Below are 20,745 nucleotides of genomic sequence, written 5' to 3'. Positions count from 1 at the left end.
AATCAATCTCTGTCGAAAAGAAGGAAAAGGGCTGGGTAATTTTCTTGTTAAGTGTGACTTGTTAATTTACTGATTTCTGCTGGATATGTAGAAACAGTCCACAGTTCGTGTGCTAGTTTTTTGCATGTTTACAGTGGTCTGCATCTTGTTTCTAATATATTCCTGCAGAGTGAATCCAGTCAAAACAGGTCTCTGCGTACAAAGTCAGAGAGATTTTCATTATATTTAAAGATGTCTGATCATCCTTGCAATGCAGAGCAACATAACTCGCCACTCTCTGGAATTCTGAGTTTCAATACTTCTTTAAATAACTTCCAAGAATATTCTGAGACAGAGGGAGGGAGAGGGACAGCTCATACAGATGGATGAACTAGAGGTGGGGGAAAAAAGTAATTCTAAGATGCATCATGATTCTGAGGTGGAAGATTCTGCATCTAGTGATAAATGTCTAATAATTGATAATTGATAGTACTTTAAATATTGAATACTCTGGAATAACTGGAACAAAAAAAGGAACTGTGACACTAAGAGAGTCAGTAACAGCAAGATTTAGGTTACCACATGTTCATCTGTGAAAAAAAAAACACAATTTTATGTTTGTAATTTTAGAAATGTTACAGGGAAAGTATGCTGCCACCTTCGGTTCAGTGCAATTGTAAATTTCCAATTTACACACATCTTCCATTCAGTGTTAATTTTGGCAACTATTTTTAATTTTAGTATTAGTTTTATTCTGCAAATAAAATGTCTTTTAGTTTTAGTCACATTTTAGTCATTTCTACCCTTTTTAGTTTAGTCCGTTTTAAGTCCTCACATTTTAGTCTTTACTTTTAGTAAGCATTTATTCTTTTACCTAAATCTGGTACCAAGTCATGGTAGTGTGTTCTCTGCACTCTGTCAAACCTGTGGTCCCTGCTTTCTACAGCTGAGAGGCAGAATAGATACAGCTACATTGTTTCTGACAGATTTACCCACAGTGGAGAAATATCACGCATTTTGAATGTCTGACGAAAACTACATTACATTTCAGTCTAGATTTAATCATCTTGATGAAAACAAAACTTAGTTTTTTCCCATTTTAGTCATACCAGATTTTCTTTTTTTAGTTTTAGTCAAGTTTTTGTCGTGAAAAAAAGGCTGTAGACGAACATTTTTAGTCATAGTTTTAGTCGATGAAATTAACACTGCTTCCATTAGAGGATAGTGGAAATTTGATTGATCCTTCTTTTATAATGTTTGATTTTATTATGCTTAATTGCAATGTTTTTATTATGTTTGACAAAGTGAGAACAACTGAAATGTGAAAAAAAAAAAAAAAAAAAAAGCATCAATAATCGAATTGGGAACCTATGAACCGGAATCTAATGGAACGGTGAGGTGTCTAAAGATTCCCACCTCTTGGAGAGACACCGTGCTGACGGGTAAAGACGTCAAGCATCAAGAAACAAAGTTAATTTTGATCATCTAACATGTGAAACTGCCGTCTCTGTTAACAGAATGAGGAAAAAAATAACAATAAATTAAAAATAATAGTAAAAATATATACCGGTGATAGGCCACAGCTGTGAGAAGCATCAGTGTGAAGTTTGTTGTCTGAATGTAAAATAATCTAAACCTGCAGAGTTGTATTAAACAGAGATCAGCCCTTCAGAGCGTCTGATAACACTGTGAGGTAAATTCTGTAACTACTGTCCCTTATCTGGTGATGCTTTTACTTCTTCAGGCGACCTTTGACTGAGTCAACGATCATCTAGAGTAGGCCACTAAAAGAAGGTGAAGTCAAACTCAGGAACAGATTCAGACACCATCTACTATCTGTAAAGCACATTTTCATGGGTCCTTTTGTCTTTTTTTTTTTGGACAATTTATCGAGTAAGGGCCTCTTGGACAAACACTGTCAGCCTCTAGTTCTTTGAAAATCTCTTTATGATGGTCCAAAGATGCTTGTAATCAACTCAACTGCTGCTCTGGTGTGTCTTTTGAATTTAACTACACTGGAACGCATTAGACATTATAGCAGATATAAACCCTAATTAACCCTTTATGAGACTGTGCATACCCATAATTCCCCCTCTTTGTCCTTTTCTCTGTGTTTTTAATTTCTATTTTAACATCTTAAGCTGGGAGCTTGTGCCTCTATAGGAGCCACTGAGTCAGGATGAGGTGTTAATCTGCCGTCCAGCTCTTGCTGTTTAAACTTAAATCCTGAACAAAAGTTATTTACCTGAATCAATAAAGATGTCATCATAGCACACTTTCACAATCTGTGGAGGTTGACCTTACATTATAAGCCCCTCTTTGACACTGAGACCTGTGCTGGGGTAACAGATTGTGCATTTTCAGCCTTTAGAAGAACGTAGGTAAAGACATTATGAGAGTACAAATCTGAGGAAAAGTCTGGCTTTTTTAGGGTGAAAGTTGACTTTTTATAGAGCAGCTGGTCTAATAAATATATATGACTGATTCTAGTCACAGTTTGGTAAGAGGTCAGCACAGGACACAGATCCAGCTTTAAACAGCAGATATCAAAGGCATTGATCCGGTCATAGGCTTACAGTAAAAGTCCTTCATACGAACGCGTCTGCTGCCACTACTACACTGGAGGTGTTACCAGTGTTGGCACAGTCCCTCACTGGGTCTACTGGGCTTTACCGACATCAGCCTAGCCCTAATTCATAGCTTTTCAGTCACGATTGGTGTGAAGCAGTGGTTCTCAAAGGGTGTGGCAAGGCACGTCTAGTTGTGCCATGGGGATTTGTACATTATGTTACTACAACTTTATGGCAAATACTGTAACCAGGCCTGCCCACCAGTCTGGACCCCTGAAAACCCCCAGAGAATGAGACCTCCCCAGTTGGGATTTATTGATGATATCAGTGTATGTGTGTTGGATCAGTAGCATTGGTGCTAGCAGCCTGGCTAACAGTTACCTCATTAAGAGCTGAAAAGCATGGTAAGCTATTACTGGGTCGAAATTGGTGTTTAAATGATTACTTTATGCTATTTTTACCCAAGTTAACTATTTTTCTACCCATTTTGCCACTTGTTTTGAAAACTTGAACCATTTTCCTGCTTCTTTCAGCATTTTTGTCACTTCTTATTACTAATTTTGACCCATTTCTGCCACTTTCATGGAACTTTTTGCTACATTTAACCCATTTTTGCTACCTTTTTGCCACTTTTAGTACAATTTTGCTATTGTTTGGCCATTTTTTTCCATTTTTCCCCATCACTTTTAAACCCTTTTTACCACCTTTTAGCAACTTTACCCTTTTTTGCCATTTTTCTGGCACTTGTGATTTATTTGCCACCTTTCTGACACTTTAACCCATTTATGCCACTTTTTTTGTGCCAATTTTTGCCCAAATTTGCATTTGTTTTACCACCTTTTTTGCCCTATTCTGCCCATTTTCATCACTTCTAAACCATTTTAAACATTTTTTTACAACATTTAATCCTTTAGGCAACCTGTAACTCATTTTTGCCTCTAATTTGACACTTTCAACAAGTTTTTGCCAATTTCAACCCATGGTTTGGCCATTTTTTAAAATTTTATTTATTATTATTATTATTATTTTTTTTTTTTACCAATTTCACCCATTTCTGACTTTGTTTAGCCACTTTTTGCCCAATTTTGCCATGTTTTTTCCTCACTTTTTAACCAGTTTTTGCCACCTTTTGCCATCTCCATGATCCCCTAGTTGGCTGGGCCCCAGAAAGCTCTCCCCTTTATCTACCCTTATAGGCCATCTTGACTATAACATTATCTAATAAGTTATTTTGTATCGATTTAAATATGGTGTGCCTTGAGATTTTGGCTTAACCTTATGTGTGCCTTAGGTGAAACAAGTTTGAAAACCACTGGTGTAGAGGCCTTTAAGGACAAAGAGAGCTTCAGTAAGTGGCACCTACCACCGACCACCAGGTGGCACTGCTGCACAGAATTTTAAAATCTGTCTCTTCAAAATAGTGCAGGTGGACACTCCATGACAACTTCAGAGAAACAGAGATCGATCTAAATGGAGTTATTGTTCTAATCACTAAAAGTCATCGGTGATGTTTTCAAACCAGACAGGGTTCATTTTGATCATCTATAGAATGTAAAACTCTTGTAACCAGGACATCGTTTAAGTATTTCAGAAGAGGTCTGATCAATAAAGATGCTGACTGCACAGTAAGGACCTGCAACCTTGGCAGAAAGATCCACATAAAAACAAGCAAAGGAATCAAGACCTGGAGCTTACAGCAGCTGTTGCCCTAGAAACGTTAACCTTGAGAAGTCCCACCCCTTCCTGAATTTGATTGGCCGGTGATGAAGAAGTAGAAAATCCAAATAAGACATGCACAGTTCTTACTGGGTGCTGGATCCAAAGCAAACATTTGTTAAAAGCAGAACCACTTTAAATCAGTGAAGGAGTGACACTGACAAGCATGGAGTGGGCTAGGAGTTTTCAGCAGAGACTGTTGTGAGCCCTGCAACCAGAAACAACTAAGAGGGTGTTTTTTATGCTCAGGCTGAGCACTAAAAACACTTGACTACACTGGTTTTAAATTCAACATGAGCGTTGCCAGTGTGAGAATCAGCGACTGTGGACACAAACCCTAATTTGCTAATCAGCTAACACAGGTATCACAATCACTGTTAGCTACCGTGCATTCTGGGACGGTCATGTTGGTAAATAGACTGTCATACATTGACTTAATATTTCATGGCAGGACTAGGAGAAGTCTGTTGGGCATCACCGTCTCTGTGTATGCACCACTCCTAAAGAGAGGGAAATGTAATTTTGATATGTTGTTTTGTGGGATGTATTGTTGCTGAGCTTGCCTGTATGTATTGAATGTTTTTACATCTTCCTGCACAGGGAGCACAGATGTAAATTATCTTTAGAGCTTATTCTGGCTCAGCAGCTGTGTTGTGCATGACCTCTGTCAAATAAACTGAATTAAAACTGCATTCATGTGCTATTTGCTCTTTTCCCCCCTGTTATTTGTTTCTTTTTTTACTTACTTACAGAAGTATAACCCAAGCATGGCACTTTAATGCCTTTGATCTTTGAGTGATTTTTTTTTTTTTGCATGAATCTTCTCAATGCCCTAAATCTTTGGAGGCTATATTTCATGGGGCACTCAGGTTCATTACCAATCTAAAGAACCTATCTCATCTTTGTACTCTCTGAGCAGGTTGGCCTTCATAGTCTTAAAAACAGGCATATCCTTATTTATAAGGCTTGACTCTATCTGCCTCCATCATACTTGAGTGATTTTATTTATTTGAAAAGTACTGGGAGCAACAGTCTTCGCTCTGTGACTCAGACACTAGACTAACTTTTAGTGCATCTTGAGATGGGTTAAAGGAGTTTCAGGTAGGCTTCTCCTGCAGCCTGGAATCCACTGCAGAGGACTTCTGTCTTGTGGAGCTAGCCTCTTTAAATCTTTGTACAAGTAGATTCAAGGCATTACAGTGAGATGCATTGGGTTGTAGATGTTTTGACTGCTGAGCTTCTGCTCTGTAGCCAGGGTTTGACTGTTCTGTAACTCTGTTGAATATGCTGCTGCCCATCTTGGCCAGGACACCCTTGTAATCTTGTAAATGAGATCCCGATGAGGTTTTCCTGGTTACATGAACTTAAATAAATAAATTAAGCACCTCATCATCAGTCAGTCTTTCATTAAAAAAAACCTGGTTAATACACATAGGTGGACACTGAGACTTCAAACTTCTCCAGTGCGTAAAGGAAGCTCTTCTTGCCCACCAGAGGTCGGCTCCACAAAAGTGTGATGTCACATCAAAACTATGAATCAGGACTGGTGTCACGCTTGGGATTGGAAATGTGTTCTAAAACATCAGATCCTGCCTTTCTGGTCCAGATACACTGATACTGAATAAAAACACGAGTTGTTTGAAATGTGGCATTTTCTGTCTCCCTCTGATGATGATACCAGGAGGAAGACCGAGTCTTTCATCTAAAGTGGAAAACTTCTGCCTCCAGTGTGCAAACACATCAGATTTCCTCTGACTGCCGTCATTATAATCCAGATCCACAGAGGTGTGGTTTGCGTCCCGCTCTGATCCAGGACAGTGCGTTGGCCGGTGTTAGCCACGCCCACCACTTCTCCTGTGAGGCTGTAAAACTCATAAGACAGGGGAATGTGAACTGTGCGCCTGCATGCATGTGGCTTCGTGTCTCTTTTTTTGTCAGCATCCACATCTTCTTCTTCTGTGAATGTGTACGTCACTGTCCCGGGAAGGTGGGGTAGTGTGCTGGAGAGTGTGTGTGTATGTGCGGCTGGGACCGCGTTAGTGTGTTTGTCAGGGGCAGTGTGGAATGGCGGTCTGGAGGGAGGCGGGTGGACAAAAGGTCTTCTTCAGACAAATTACCTGCAAGATGAGCAGAAACAAACAGCTGTTACAGTAGCGTGATCTGGTGTCATGTGTACATTAATGAACTTTAAAGGTGACATTTTATTCTGGATAAAGCTAAGATAACTTTCAGCCCCCGAGCCTGGTTGGTCGGAAGCAATTGATCAGGATTAAAGCTATCAGGAGATGGAATCATATTTTTAAATCACAATCTTCAAAAGTAAATCAAGGATGATTTAATCTGATAAAACCAGCAAACCCAGTCATGTGTTTTAATCCAGAACTCACCGTTTGAGCTGCTAAACTTTGACTAGGATTAGGATTACTATAAATTAAAAAATCAGGATTATACTGATCCCAGCAGAGGGCTGGATTCAGGATCACAGGAGAAAAGAAGAAAAACTTTTAAACTGAATAAACACATTTTTACAAAGTATTGGACATTTTGAAACATCCCCGTTTCAGAAACTGGGATAAATCCTTACATTCATCAGACAGTGGCTGTCAGCTCTGGTTCACAAGGCAAAGCTTTCTTAGCAAGCTCATGTGTGCTGTGTGTTGGCTCGTCTCCGTGCTTTCACAGCCTTGACTTTAAGTTTCACCTTAACAAATCTTCAAACAAGTTTCCTGATTCATTATTTAATGAGCCAGGAAATTTAGAGTAAAAACATTCTGAAAAATCAGGAGAGTTTGCCAAACTGGATTTATTTTGAAAGCCCCAAACCAGAAGTGTAACCGTACTGTGTTTGGCTTTCTTATGAAATCCTCTACAAATGTGGAAACAGACAGCTCCAGAACCAGTAGAAGTTTAGGGAACAACTTTATTACAACTGTTTATTTGTGGTCTTCATCAGGGTTATCAAGAAACACTGTAAACATACAGCGCCGTGAAAAAATATTTGCCCCCCCTTCTGATTCCTGACTTTTTTGCAGATTTATCACACCTAAATGTTTCGGAACAACAAACCAATTTTAAAATCTCACAGAGACAACCCAAGTAAATACAAAATGCGGTTTCTAAATGATTATTTTTTTTTTTTTTAGGGGGGGAAAAATCTAAACCTATCTGGCCCTGTGTGAAAAAGTAATTGCCCCCCCTTGTTAAATCATAAGTTAACTGTGATTTACAACCCTTCTTGGAAAGCTGAGTTCAGTTTCACTGGCCACACCCAGGCCTAAATACCACCAGATTTGTTGAATGAAGAAATCCCTTAAATAGAAGCTGTCAGACAAAGTGAAGTAGGCTGCAAGATCTCAGAAAGAAACACATCATACCATCATCCAGAGAAATTCAAGAACAAATGAGAAACAAAGTGACTGAAATCTATCAGTCTGGAAAGGGTTACAAAGACATTTCCAAGGCTTTGAGACTCCTGCTAACCACAGTTAGAGCCATTATCCACAAATGGAGAAAACTGAGAACAGTGGTGAACCTTCCCAGGAGTGGTCTGCCAACCAAAGTGACTCCAAGAGTGCAATGACAACTCATCCAAGGTTACAAAAGAACCCAGGACCACATCCAAAGACCTGCAGGCCTCACTGGTCTCAGTCAAGGTCAGAGTTCATGGCTCAGCCATCAGAAAGACACTGGGCAAAGATGGCATCATGGTTGAGTTCCAAGGCCAAAACCACTGCTGACAAAAAAGAACACAAAGGCTCGTCTCACATTCGACTAAAAATATCCTGATGAACCCCAAGACTATTCTGTGGTTGACAAGCCAAAAGTTGAACTTTCTGGAAGGTGTACGGCCCGTTACATCTGGAGCAAAAACAACACAGCATTTGATAAAAAAACATCATGCCAACAGTCAGACATGGTGGTGGCAGTGTGATGGTCTAGGGCTTTGCTGCTTCAGGACCTGGACTACTTGTTGTGGTAGTGAGATACTAAAATTATTTTGATGATCTGAAAAATTTTAGTTTGATAAATATGCAAAAAAAAATTAGGAATCAGAAAGGGGGCAAATACTTTATCATGACACTGTACTGCACCACTGTGGACATAAATGTCTGTGAAAACAAGGTAAATATGTCTCTCTATTTATCATGATAAAACATGAGCTAAAAACAGGCGAGCCTTCTATTCTCAGGATTCTTGGTGCGTAACACATGCTTATATTAAAGCAGGATGTCTGGAAGCCCTTACTTGGTGACACACATGCTGAAATGATAATCTAGCCATTATGTGACCACCGCACCGTCTGAAACAACCAACTATCCAGGGTTTTGAAAAACTTTGTTTTCCCATCTAAAGAACTCAGAATGGAAACCGGACACTAGCCGGGTTTCCATTGTGGTTCTTTGCAAAATAAAAGTGATATTATGTAAATTTCAACTAATGACACTTGGTGGCACGGCGGCGCAGTGGTTAGCGCTGTTGCCTCACAGCAAGAAGGTTGCTGGTTCCCGAACAGCGCCTTTCTGTGCAGAGTTTGCATGTTCTCCCCGTGTACGCGTGGGATCTCTCCAGGTACTCCGGCTTCCTCCCACCACCAAAAACATGCTCATTAGGTTAACTGATCACTCTAAATTGGCCGTAGGTGTGAATGTGAGCATGCCTGGTTGTCTGTCTCTATGTGTTGTCTATCTCTATATGTCAGCCCTGTGATTGACTGGCGACCAGTCCAAGGTGTACCCCACCTCTCGCCCAGTGACAGCTGGGATAGGCTCCAGCCCACCCCTGACCCGGAATGGAATAAGGGGTATAGAAAATGGATGGATGGACGGATGGACAAGTGTTTCCAATGAAGGCAGTTTTGGGCATGAGCCGCGCAATTCTCGTAAAATCTCTTCTTGCAAGACTCCACTGCATGGAAGCTGCCAAATGTCTGTGCAGGTGCATTTTCAGCTTTAGCCATGTTACATATTAGAAAAGCAAATATTATACTGTGTTTTGTCTTTCAGTAATGAAGAATTAAATATAACTGAAAAGTTATGATGAGAGAAAGCATCAAAATGCTGACATACTAAAAGTATGTGGTGAACAGGTTACAGAACACCTGCTTCCTGACCTGTACAGTGTCTTGTTGAAAAGTGCTGAAGAAACACTTTCTAAATGGCCCATATTGTGTTGTGATAAGAATCGGTACTCAGAAACTGGGATACTTGTGTTTATCAAAGTTAGGAATAAACAGGTAACATACCGCTGCCAGACTCCATGCCGCTCTGGTTTCCAGTGATGTGATGCCAGTAGGCGGATCGGGGGAGGATGGCAGTGGGGGTGCAGGGGTAAGAGCCAGACTCTGAACCTAAAGACATCAACTGGGAGGAAAATGCACACAACATAAAGCACATTAAAAATACAGAATTGATTTTTTACATCAAACTCTTCTTTAGTGTAACATTGAGCCGAGTCATTTTCCCTCCTTTACCACGACACATTTTGAAAGTCTAGAAGTGGTTTAATGTACAAGGCGAGGAGTAAAGTGCTGCAGCAGCAGCTGGAGGAGATTTATACCACCTACTGCAGCAAGAGGGTGCAAATGTTTCATAAGGGACATAACCTTTCCCGGCTCCGCACTTTTACACACAGTTACCATCAGTCGAGTTTAACTGCAGGCAGTAAAACAGACCACAACAACAGTTAAGATGCCTAAAAGCTTGAGGGGCTGAGAAGGACCAGGAGAATCTGACCCAACAGCTCATCAGTGGCTTTGTTAGAAATAAAGACTGTTTTTTTTTACATAGTATGATCTTAACGGTGGATGCATTTTAAAAATGCTTTACTAGACAAACTTAAGCAATCAAGACTTTCCAAACTAGATTTACATAGGCCACTTTCTCTTGAATTGTGTAACAATTACGTGTTGACATTTTATTACTCTTTCCAAAAAAAATAGGAAATACTCAAATTTCCAGGGCGGAGAGATCCTGAGGCCACAAGGGGTCAGCAGTGGATAAAAACGTCAATTTGAGACTGCTTAATGAAAAAACAAAATCTGTTGCCCGGTTGTGAAGACAATTTAGCTCTGAAATATAAAAATAAACAGAAAAAATGTAATATTTGTGTATTATAGACTAAAGTCTATCTATATTTGAGTTTCAACAGTCTGGGTGAACACATGTTTATTGTTGCAGCGGAAATACTTGATAAAAGAGTGCTACACAGAGTATTTAGAGCCACAATTGGATCGTCATCTCATTCATGTTTTGTGCCATTTTCTTGCAAAGCACCACACTGTTTCACTGCCATTAGCTCAAAATTCTGTTTTTCCAATTTCTCTAGTTGCATGCAACCCCGCCCTCCGCCCACAGTCCACAGTCCACAGTCCACAGCCCCCAGCCCCCCTCCCATATTGGTGTGGTCTCACCAGACATTTCCAAGCTGCAGTTGGGTTTCGGTCTGCAGGCTGTAGGATGGTACAATTTCTGGTGATCCATACGTCATTGCTACATGTCCTGCCCCACTCAGCCTGCAGACAGACCTATCACTTCCTGCTGTGAGTGATCACAGAATGTGGCTCTGGTTGTTGCAAAAAGCTCACAGCCTGAACCAGGAAGGCCTCTGTTAAACAGCTTTTCTCCTTCATTATGCGAAATTCATGCTTGAAAAAAATGTAAAATAACTGTTCAGTAAAACTGTCTTACAGAGAGCATTCCCATTAACACTCTTCAATTTAAAACAAGTAATCAGTGCATGTGGGCAGAGCTGAGCAGGGCATCTATATGTGGCTTGAAAATGTCATCATGGGGGTCAGGAGTTTGGAGGTACCTTCTTTTATTATTGCTTTGATTGAGCGCCCCCTGGCAGCTCACTGTGTGTTCAGTGTTTGTCCACACTTGTAGACTTATTCTAATCTTTGTCAGGTTCTCACCCTGCTGCTCTTCTCCATCTCCAGAAGGACTTTCTTGTGCTGCTCTGCTATGGCCAGAGTAGAAGAGTGAACTCTCTGGTAGATCTGCTCTCCCTCTCTGGTCTGGAAGGTGTAGAGGCCTTCGCCGCTGTCACACATCCTTAACACAACAAAAACTCAAATTAAAGCCACAGAAAAGCAGTGTAGTTTCATACTGGTTAGTTCAATTCAATAAAAGGCAGGAACAACTGACTGTAGATACTCTGACCAACTTTCATTTTGATCCATTTTTCAAATATTTCTGATTTACTAGGATGACATTTGAATTGTTCATGAATCTTATTTTGGTGTGTAAGAGGTACTCAATATCAGAAACTTCATTTTGTTTAAAACATTAAATCAGAAAATTAAAAACAGTTCATAGATCCCATTGTTCTAAAGTGAGGCTGGCTAAATTCACATCAGGTATTGATCCAAACTGTGATTGCTATAGAACAACACCAACTACTGCACCACATACACTATATTGCCAAAAGCATTCGCTCACCTGCCTTGATTCGCATATGAACTTTGGTGACATCCCATTTTTAATCCATAGGGTCTAATATGATGTTGGTCCACCCTTTGCTGCTATAACAGCTTCAACTCTTCTGAGGAGGCTTTCAACAAGGTTTAGGAGTGTGTTTATGGGAATTTTTGACCATTCTTCCAGAAGTGCATGTGTGAGGTCTGAAGGCCTGGCTCTCAGTCTCTGCTCTAATTTATCCCAAAGGTGTTCTATCGGGTTGAGGTCAGGACTCTGTGCAGCCCCAGTCAAGTCCATCCACACCAAACTCTCTCATCCATGTCTTTATGGACCTTGCTTTGTGCACTGGAACAGGAAGGGGCCATCCCCAAACTGTTCCCACAAAGTTGGGAGCATGGAATTGTCCAAAAGCTCTTGGTATGCTGAAGCATTCAGAGTTCCTTTCACTGGAACTAAGGGGCCAAGCCCAGCTCCTGAAAAACAAGCCCACACCATAATCCCCCCTCCACCAAACTTTACACTTGGCACAATGCAGTCAGACAAGTACTGTTCTCCTGGCAATCACCAAACCCAGACTGGTCCATCAGATTGCCAGATGGAGAAGCGCGATTCGTCACTCCAGAGAACGCGTCTCCACTGCTCTGGAATCCAGTGGCAGCATGCTTTAAACCACTGCATCTGACGCTTTGCATTGCACTTTGTGATGTGTGGCTTGGATGCAGCTGCTCGGCTTCATGGAAACCCATTCCATCGAGCTCTCTACCACTGTTCTTGAGCTAATCTGAAGGCCACATGAAGTTTGGGGGTCTGTAGCAACTGACTCTGCAGAAAGTTGGCCACCTCTGTGCACTATGTGCCTCAGCATCCGCTGACCCCGCTCTGTCATTTTACATGGCCTACCACTTGGTGGCTGAGTTGCTGTCGTTCCCAATGGCTTCTACTTTGTTATAATACCACTGACAGTTGACTGTGGAATATTTAGGAGCGAGGAAATTTCACCACTGGACTTGTAGCACAGGTGGCATCCTATCACAGTACCACGCTGGAATTCACTGAGCCCCTGAGAGTAACCCATTCTTTCACAAATGTTTGTAGAAACAGTCTGCATGCCTAGGTGCTTGATTTTATACACTTGTGGCCATGGAAGTGATTGGAACACCTGATTTCAATTATTTGGATGGGTGAGTAAATACTTTTGGCAATATAGTCTATGTTATGGCTTTGTAAAATTAAGAGATGTTTGGTTATGTATACTCAAATATTTTTAGTGGGATTATCTATGAGCCCCATCATAAATGAATGTTGGGAACAATACTGCAAGATCTCAATGTCAACTTACGCAGTAAAAAGATGATTTGCTCCAGGCAAAGAGACTTGCCACACCTGGGCACATAATTTTCACTTCAAAATAAATTCATTCCAAACTTCTAACAGCTGGTAGTAATGGAGACTTAAAAATAAATCACAAGCCTCCAGGCTCTTAGCTAATCTGCCATTAAAACACCAATCAGACTCATTAAAAAGGGTCTGTTCCCAGGTTAATTTCTATATCTGTGTCAATTAACTTTAAAACAGTGATAAATGTTAGCTTAATTTCACTGTCGGGAGTTCAGCTGCATTCTGACTCTGCCATTAAAACATGGTCCTATGGATCTATGCAGTAACAGATGCAGACAGAAGGCTGTCTGGATATTTAGCTTTGTTTCTGACCTGACAACCATCACACACAAAGACACACACCATTATCTGCATGCTGACCCAATCATAGGCAGTCAGGTTTTATCACAGAGAAAGAGATAAGAAGGTCTGGCTCTGCATTGATTTATTGTCTAATCTATTCAATCAATCTCTTCCCAGGCTCAGACCGACACAACTGAGCTGTCTGGATGTTTGTGTATGAGTGAGAGAGACGGAGAGAAAGACAGAGATATCCTTCATCTGACCGGAACACACATGCTCACACAAACACCTGTTGGTGTCTTGTCTGTTCAGGATGTTTTGTCTCTGTTCAGGCTAAGCTTTGTAGGTGTCAATAGAACGTCCCCCCTCCCGGTCTTACCGTCCAGCCTCAAAGGTGAACCGGGTGGCATCTCGTCCGTAGCGCCGCAGGGAGCAGAGAGGCCATGTGACGAGCTTGGTGCGAGGGTTGTGAATGTCCCACAGGTAAATGTTCTCATGGGTGATCTGCATCATACACTCCCCATAGATGTCCAGGTTGGGACAGGGCAGAAGGAACACATTGAAGCGCTCTGAAGAAACAACACATGACAGGAACAATGAGAGGGAGTGTCATATTTTCTCTTCACAGGACCTAAACTACTGTAAATACCTTTAATAATATGTAGGAATTCAAAAATACACACAGGGTTTGGCAGAACCAGTACAGAGCTGAGCTGCCCCCCTCGCCCCCCAAAGACTTCACTAGTGAAGTGTCAGTAAAAATACTTTTACTGACAAAAGTAGGAACAACTGGTGGCAGAGCTGGCTAAGATGTGAGAAGCCAAAGAACCATGTTGACTGACAGAGTGCAGTAATGTTACATGATTTTGTGCAAATTTGACCCTGCTAGTGTCTACAGCCCGTTAGTGGCAAACTGTTGGTGTGTGTAAAGCAGTGGTTCTCAAATGGTGTGCAGAGGCACACTTGTGTGCCTGGAGGAAAGTTTAGATGTGCATTGGGAATTTGTTTAACTATACATTATTACTACAACTATGCAACAACCAAAGACACTGTAACCAGTGTCCTTACTGCATGTGAACATCAGACATAGCACTGCATCATGCAGCATTGCATGCTCACTGTCTGTTATGTGTTAAACATGCAATTCTCTGCCCTGTAGACTGACTGTTTTCCACATGTAAAAATATGACACCTCATGCTTTTACTTAGAACAGGGGTGTCAAACTCAATCACAGCAGGGGCCGGATTCTGAATTGAGGTTGAACCTGACAGGATCAACATTTAACCATAAACTGTCATCCTCATCATTGGCACTGATGATAAACAATTTTGAGATAAAAGAAGAAGTGAAAATGATAAGTTTAAAAGCTCAAATTCTGAGATAAAAAAAGTCTAACTTATTTGTTGAGAAGTCAAAATGCTTTTTAAAGTCAACTGTATGAGAGAGAAAGTTGAAATCATGACTTTTAGAGGTCAAAAAATAAAATAAAAGTCAACATCATGGGTTTAAAAGGTCAAAATATGACCTAAATTTTAAAATTGTGAATCTTTAAGGTTGGAAATTTGATATAAAGTCAAAATCATCAATTGAAAGGTCAAAATATTTATTTAAAAGTTCCCATCACATGCTTAAGTCATGCTTAAGTGAGATACAAAAATGAAAATATGACATGCAAACACAAAACAATTTTGTTTGCCATATTTCCAACTTTTTCTAATTATTTGTGCTCTTTACACTTTAAAGCTTTTATGACTTAACAATGATATTTGATTCATCCGGGTAAAGTTTACAATTTTATACTGGAGGAAATAATGAATGCAGACCTTACACTGCTGGACCAGTTTTAATAGAAATATGATATGATCTTGTGGGCCAGGTGTAGCTGGACCACAGGCCGGATTTGGCCCCTGGGCCTTGAGTTTGACACCCGTGACTTAGAAGGTGGAGAATTTGAGGTGTGGTGCCTTATATTGACTTGCCTCTAATGGCTGTGAGCTACATAGTTTTGTCTGCATGTCAGCATCACCAGATCCACTTTGTAAAACAAGCAAATAAGTTTGACGAGAGAAAAGTAGAACAAAATTAAGAAAATCTTCTGGTAGAACACTCCTGGTGCCTTGTCATCCTCTGTGCTACCTCTTCCTTTGTTACTTGTCAATCTCGATGTGAACTACAGTGAGGAAATAGGAACAGGGTGGCTGGGGATAAACCTTACGTTACTGAGCTGCATTGCACTGCGTTGCTAACTGAGTGTCAGGATACTACAAAAGGAAACTCCGTAACCAAAGTGATTTTGTGGCTGGTGTTTTCTCCCATGCAGTAGGGACATGTATCGACACATGTAAAAGAGGCTATATTGCAAGGACATAAATATGGTGTGCCTTGAGACTTTAGCTTGATTTTTGGTGTGCCCTGGGCAAAAAAAAAAATTGAAAACCACTGGTTTAAAGTATGGGTATGTGTATTCAGCTGTTGCCATGCTGTCTGAAGGCAGTGTTTCCCTTCCATTTTTCCTTGGCCCCTCCCCTACATGTACCTAAGAAAAGCGGAGCCCCCCCAGGACCCCAGAAAGAAGGAAAAGTGACACACTGCTGTCAAAAATCAACATAGATTTTAATTGTCTCACTGATAAAACCCTAAAAAGAGGCCTATGCATTATTTTCTTATCAAAAGACCTTTGCATAAACAACTGAATAACTGCTTTATCATGGTTTTAGTCAATATTTGCAAATCTGAGTTTGGTACACTCAGGACAGACAAAGCCTCGGCACCAAAGATCTTAGGGGGGCAAAGATCTTTGGACCCCAGGTTCGGAACCATTGTCTTAAGGCATGGTCTAATCACTACAGTGGAGAGGCTTATTTATTACTGCAAGTTTAGATAGGTTTATAAAAGGCAACTTGGACAGGAAAGGTTAACCTTTTGTGAATTATTTAGTTACCTCCGCCAAGGAGGTTATGTGATCGGGTGGGTTTGTTCATTTGTTAGTTTGTTTGTTTGCAACATAAAAAGTTGTGGACGGATTTTGATGAAATTTTCAGAAAATGTCAGAAATGGCATAAGGAAGAACTGATTAGATTTTGGGAGTGATTTGGATCGCCGTCTGGATCCAGGAATTTTTTAAAGGATTCTGTACTATTGGAGAATAGGGCAAATGGCTGAGGTCTGCGCTCTCCGAGTGCTTTTCTAGTTATTTGTATGTAATGTGTCCAGATATAACCTGACTGTGTCTGGTAACGTCCTTAACATTAGATGACTAAATCTTTTAAAAATAATACATGCAGGGATGTTCACTCCATCCTATTTTTCCTGCCCTTACAGTTTTGCCTCACCATCCTCCTCTATTGCTTAAGGCACACACTACAAAGACAACTGTGCCGATTTTTGTCCAGATTCCCCCATCCCAACCAAAGTCAGCAACAGTCTAATTATTTGATGGTTCCAAAGATTATTTTTCCAGATCATCCTGTGGTGTGTAGTACACTAAAGTACATTTTTTCTCTCTCTGAACTTCTCAGAGCTCTGACTTGAGATCACAAATTTTAACATCCTCATTATCCACAATCAGAAATCCTGTTGTGTGTGGAGAACACCAAGAACAGCCAAGCAAGCCCAGGCAGAATTGTTACTTTGAACGGATCAACAGCAAATTAGGAAGCAAGCTGAGTGAAAAGGAGAGGACAATGAAAACAGCCATTGCAATGGAAGTAAATGTGGGGCAGAAAGTTAGATGGATATCAGAAATGGAGGAGCAACACCAGCGTTTATTAAAATTTACCGTAAAAAACACCATAATCAAACTGACAAGAGAAGGAGCTGGACCAAACTTACTACCCCAGTGGGTGTAGCAGGTAGCTAACAGTCCACCAGAACCTCCACAAATGGTTCATGTAAGAACGATCCACTGAGTGATGGAAACACATCTGTATTCTCTGTATTATCCTCTGATCTGGAAATGTCCCTTTGCAACACAGCAGAGCTTCATGAGTGAGAGGGAAACAGTCTCTGCAGACTAAAGCTGCAGACTAAACCCAGAAAAAAAAACAACCTGCTGAGATTTCCACACTTCCTCTTCTGTGTTTCTGTATGTGGATCACCTGTATGTTCACACTGCACTCCAGCTGCCAGGAGGTCAGGCTCTCCCATACTGATGTCGTTGAGCCGTGTGCCCAGACACTCGATGGACAGAGTCTTGAACCAGTCCTCCGCCTCCAGCTCTGTACAGAGAAAAGAGAGAGAGATGAGAGAAAGAAGATATATGGAGAATAAATGAGGGCCTATAACTGGCAGAGAGACTTTGATTTAATCTGTGATACCCAGTCTGTGGTCAATAATCTGAAGGTATCTGTCCCGATAACTCTTTACTGCAGGGATTTATGCTCTTTGTACTAAGGTCTTTTGATAACGAAAGCATGCATAGGCCTTTATCATAGTTTTATCAGTGAAAAAAAATTAAAACAATGTTGTTTTTGGCAGAAGTGTGCCACTTTTTCCTCTCTCTCGGGTCCTGGAGGGGGGGGCTCTGCTATTCTTATGTACATGTAGGGGGGCTCTAAGGAAAAATGGTTGGGAATACTTATCTACTCTGCTCTGGTGTTCTTCTTTCTTGTGGCTATGAGTCATCTGTATTGTAATGATGTGACTCTAAGGTCACCATAATGAAGCTTAGTGAGTGAGGATGGATAAAGTCTGATCCCTGTTATTTTAAGTCTAGAGGTCAAATTCTCTACTTAGATGGTTGGTCTTCTGTGTTGTAAGTAAGAGTTAATGAAAAGGACATTCAGCAGATATTCAGCTCTGACCAATCAGCTCTACATATATATCCTTAGTCTGGGACTCCAATAGTAGATCTGTAGTCATGTCCACATCAAGTTTCAGTGTGTTGTCGTCTGCATACATTACCTGATTCACAGGTGAAGGTGCGGGAGGTGTCATCCGTGAAGACAATGGCCACTGCCTGTCTCTTGGTATCTCTTGGCAACCGTGTGACATTCTTGACGTTGCTAATCTCTGTCACCTAGGCAACAGATTGAGGTAAAAGTGGTTAATTGGTATTGTCTAAATGAAGTGAAAAACCTCAGAAAAACCTCTTAATGTGATCAAACGGAGACGTTTATCAAACTGAAGAGGAAGAAGGGATTTTATTGTTCACTAAAGAAGGCAGACCGTTTATTTCTAAAGTTTCCTCAAAGTAGAGTTTTGTTTTTCAAATCACCACATTCATCTGCTCATCCATCTTTAAGTGGACAATGGTACATGACACTGTTGACAAAAGTTTTTACAGCTTCAGGTCTGCTTTAACATTTATACGACAACATTGTTTAAGGTGTCAACAGTTTAAGAATTTAAGAGATTCTTGGGGAAAAAAAGAAAAAATCAGGAGTATTAGGGTCCAAACAGACTCCAGCTTCTAGGTAAAAAGGGTCATTTATGCTCTCTACGTTCTGTCTCTGTTCATTTCTTATTATTTCTGCATTTTCTCTGAAAACTAATGGATATTGACCAAATGTTGCAATACCACTAGTAATCATGGGGGCAGTGTTGAGCAATGTGGGAACAGCCAGAGCAACACACAATGAATCTGTTAAGAAATGGCAAATCTTGACTTAAACTTTCTGAGGAGGAGGAAATATCACTACTACAGGTCACTGTCAGAATGTGAGCATACTGAAGGACTATTAGGGCTGTATTCAGTTATTCCGTTATTTGGCTGCACAGTCACACATTTTAGGCTGTACATAAGGGTTTGCATGCAAAGTTAATGGGCAGATGTTCAGACAGTGATCCGGGAAATACCACCATCCTGTTTGCAAGTCGGAAAAAGTGTTTGAGAAAAGTGCCTCGTATCTTTTGTGACACCAAAAATTCAGTTAGTGACACAGAAACAGTAACAAGTCTTTTTTTTTTTTGTAACATTAATCCTGTAATGTAGCGAAGTTAAAGTCGCTAACAACACTGCTGTAGATACAGACTTTTCCAGAAAGAACGTGAAAAAGAAATAAAACTCAAAACTCAACAATGACAGACAATAAAGAATGAATGGTTTACTTAACGTTTTTGTGTAGAACAGCAAAAATAATCATTTTAATGTCAATATAGCAATAGCAAAATAGTTTTACATGATGTGTTCCTTGCAGGACCACATGCAGGTGTGATATAATTGCCATTATTTGTTTTGAGATGACTGATTCATGTTTTTATTGGGTTACATTTATTTAGTACAAAAGTACAGAAAAAGACAACACAGTGAAACATCTCTAAAATGTTATCTTTTAGCTCGCAGTTAAAGAGCAGAAACAAGGTTAGAAAAAAAAACAGAACAAAGACTCTACAACTTCACTTTAGTCCTCTGAGCTGAGGCAAGCTGAGTGTAGGAGTGTGAAAGCAGACAGAGAGGGTCAGGTGAAGGAGAGGTAATGATGATGTGGAATAAAAGATGATAGAGAGAACAAGGACTGTTGGTTTTCTCTGAGCTCAGGAGGAGTCAGACTTTCATGTGGAGGCTGACTGCTTTCATCCCTGATGGTGTGAGTGTCTGTCAGCTCTTTAGCTGTGCTTTTCCCTGCAGGCTATATACTATTACTACTACAAACTCAAACATACACCTCATACTCCATCAGTATGCTTTTAAACATACCTAAAAGCCTGTTGTCTCCATATCATGTGACTTTATCATTTCTGAAGATTATTTCCATGCCAAACTCTGATGGTTAAGCTACCAAAAAGCTACTGTGACCACTGGTCAGCAATAAACAAATGTTCATTTTTGGTGCTTTCCTAGTAAAACGCTGCCGTGACGAAGATTGGCTGTCGTAGCTCCTTGAGAATTCTTATTGATAATGCAGCAGTGTGATATTATGAATTACTTTTTATACAGTATGTTTATGTTTGTTAATTCACAATTGATTTTGACTTTCAAAAAGTGCAAGAGGGCACAAAACAGTGGGAGATCCACATAAACAACAACATAGAGTGCACCCTCTGTGGTGGCTATGCTGATCCTGTTTTGCCTCTGTTATACCCCTTTCCCACTGGCCGAAAAACCAGTTTAAACCCGCTAACAATCGGCTCCTGTCGGCAGTGGGAAAGGCTCTAATCGTCATTCGGACCTGCTTCAACTGACCCTGCAATGGACAGGGGTTTTTATCGGCTCGCCTCCGATCGGCTCCAGTGGGAATGTCACAACAGGGTTAACGTGGGATGACTCTGGTACAACGTGCCTACGTTTATATCAATACAAGTAATACGTTTATATTACTTGCCTGTTGTGATCTCCTAGATCCTTTTTGTTGTTGTTGTTGCACAGATACTTTATTTTGTCTGCAAGCCTGAGGAGGCAGGAGTTTCAAGGCAGAAGTTTCACAGCACAGCAGCGCAGTTT

The 20,745-nt window shown here is 40.6% G+C and overlaps 1 protein-coding gene across 1 annotated transcript in view; it reads right to left on the bottom strand.

Annotated features, from left to right (window-relative positions):
* Nucleotides 1-5,877: 5,877 nt before the first annotated feature.
* The window catches only part of dok4 (docking protein 4), a 52,218-nt gene continuing 37,350 nt past the window's right edge, over nucleotides 5,878-20,745 (bottom strand). The window contains exons 3-8 of the mRNA XM_041792256.1: nucleotides 18,267-18,381; nucleotides 17,462-17,581; nucleotides 13,743-13,932; nucleotides 11,179-11,317; nucleotides 9,508-9,625; nucleotides 5,878-6,382 (exon numbers count right to left, since the gene is read on the bottom strand). Of these exons, the coding sequence (XP_041648190.1) occupies nucleotides 6,237-6,382; nucleotides 9,508-9,625; nucleotides 11,179-11,317; nucleotides 13,743-13,932; nucleotides 17,462-17,581; nucleotides 18,267-18,381 (828 nt within the window). The 3' untranslated portion in view covers nucleotides 5,878-6,236. The remainder of the gene's footprint in view (nucleotides 6,383-9,507; nucleotides 9,626-11,178; nucleotides 11,318-13,742; nucleotides 13,933-17,461; nucleotides 17,582-18,266; nucleotides 18,382-20,745) is intronic.

This window comes from Cheilinus undulatus, linkage group 1 (assembly GCF_018320785.1).
Source record: "Cheilinus undulatus linkage group 1, ASM1832078v1, whole genome shotgun sequence".
Classification (NCBI taxonomy): Eukaryota; Metazoa; Chordata; class Actinopteri; order Labriformes; family Labridae; genus Cheilinus; species Cheilinus undulatus.
The sequence above is the reverse complement of the archived record's forward strand: the minus strand, read 5'-3'. Positions and strand labels throughout refer to the sequence as shown.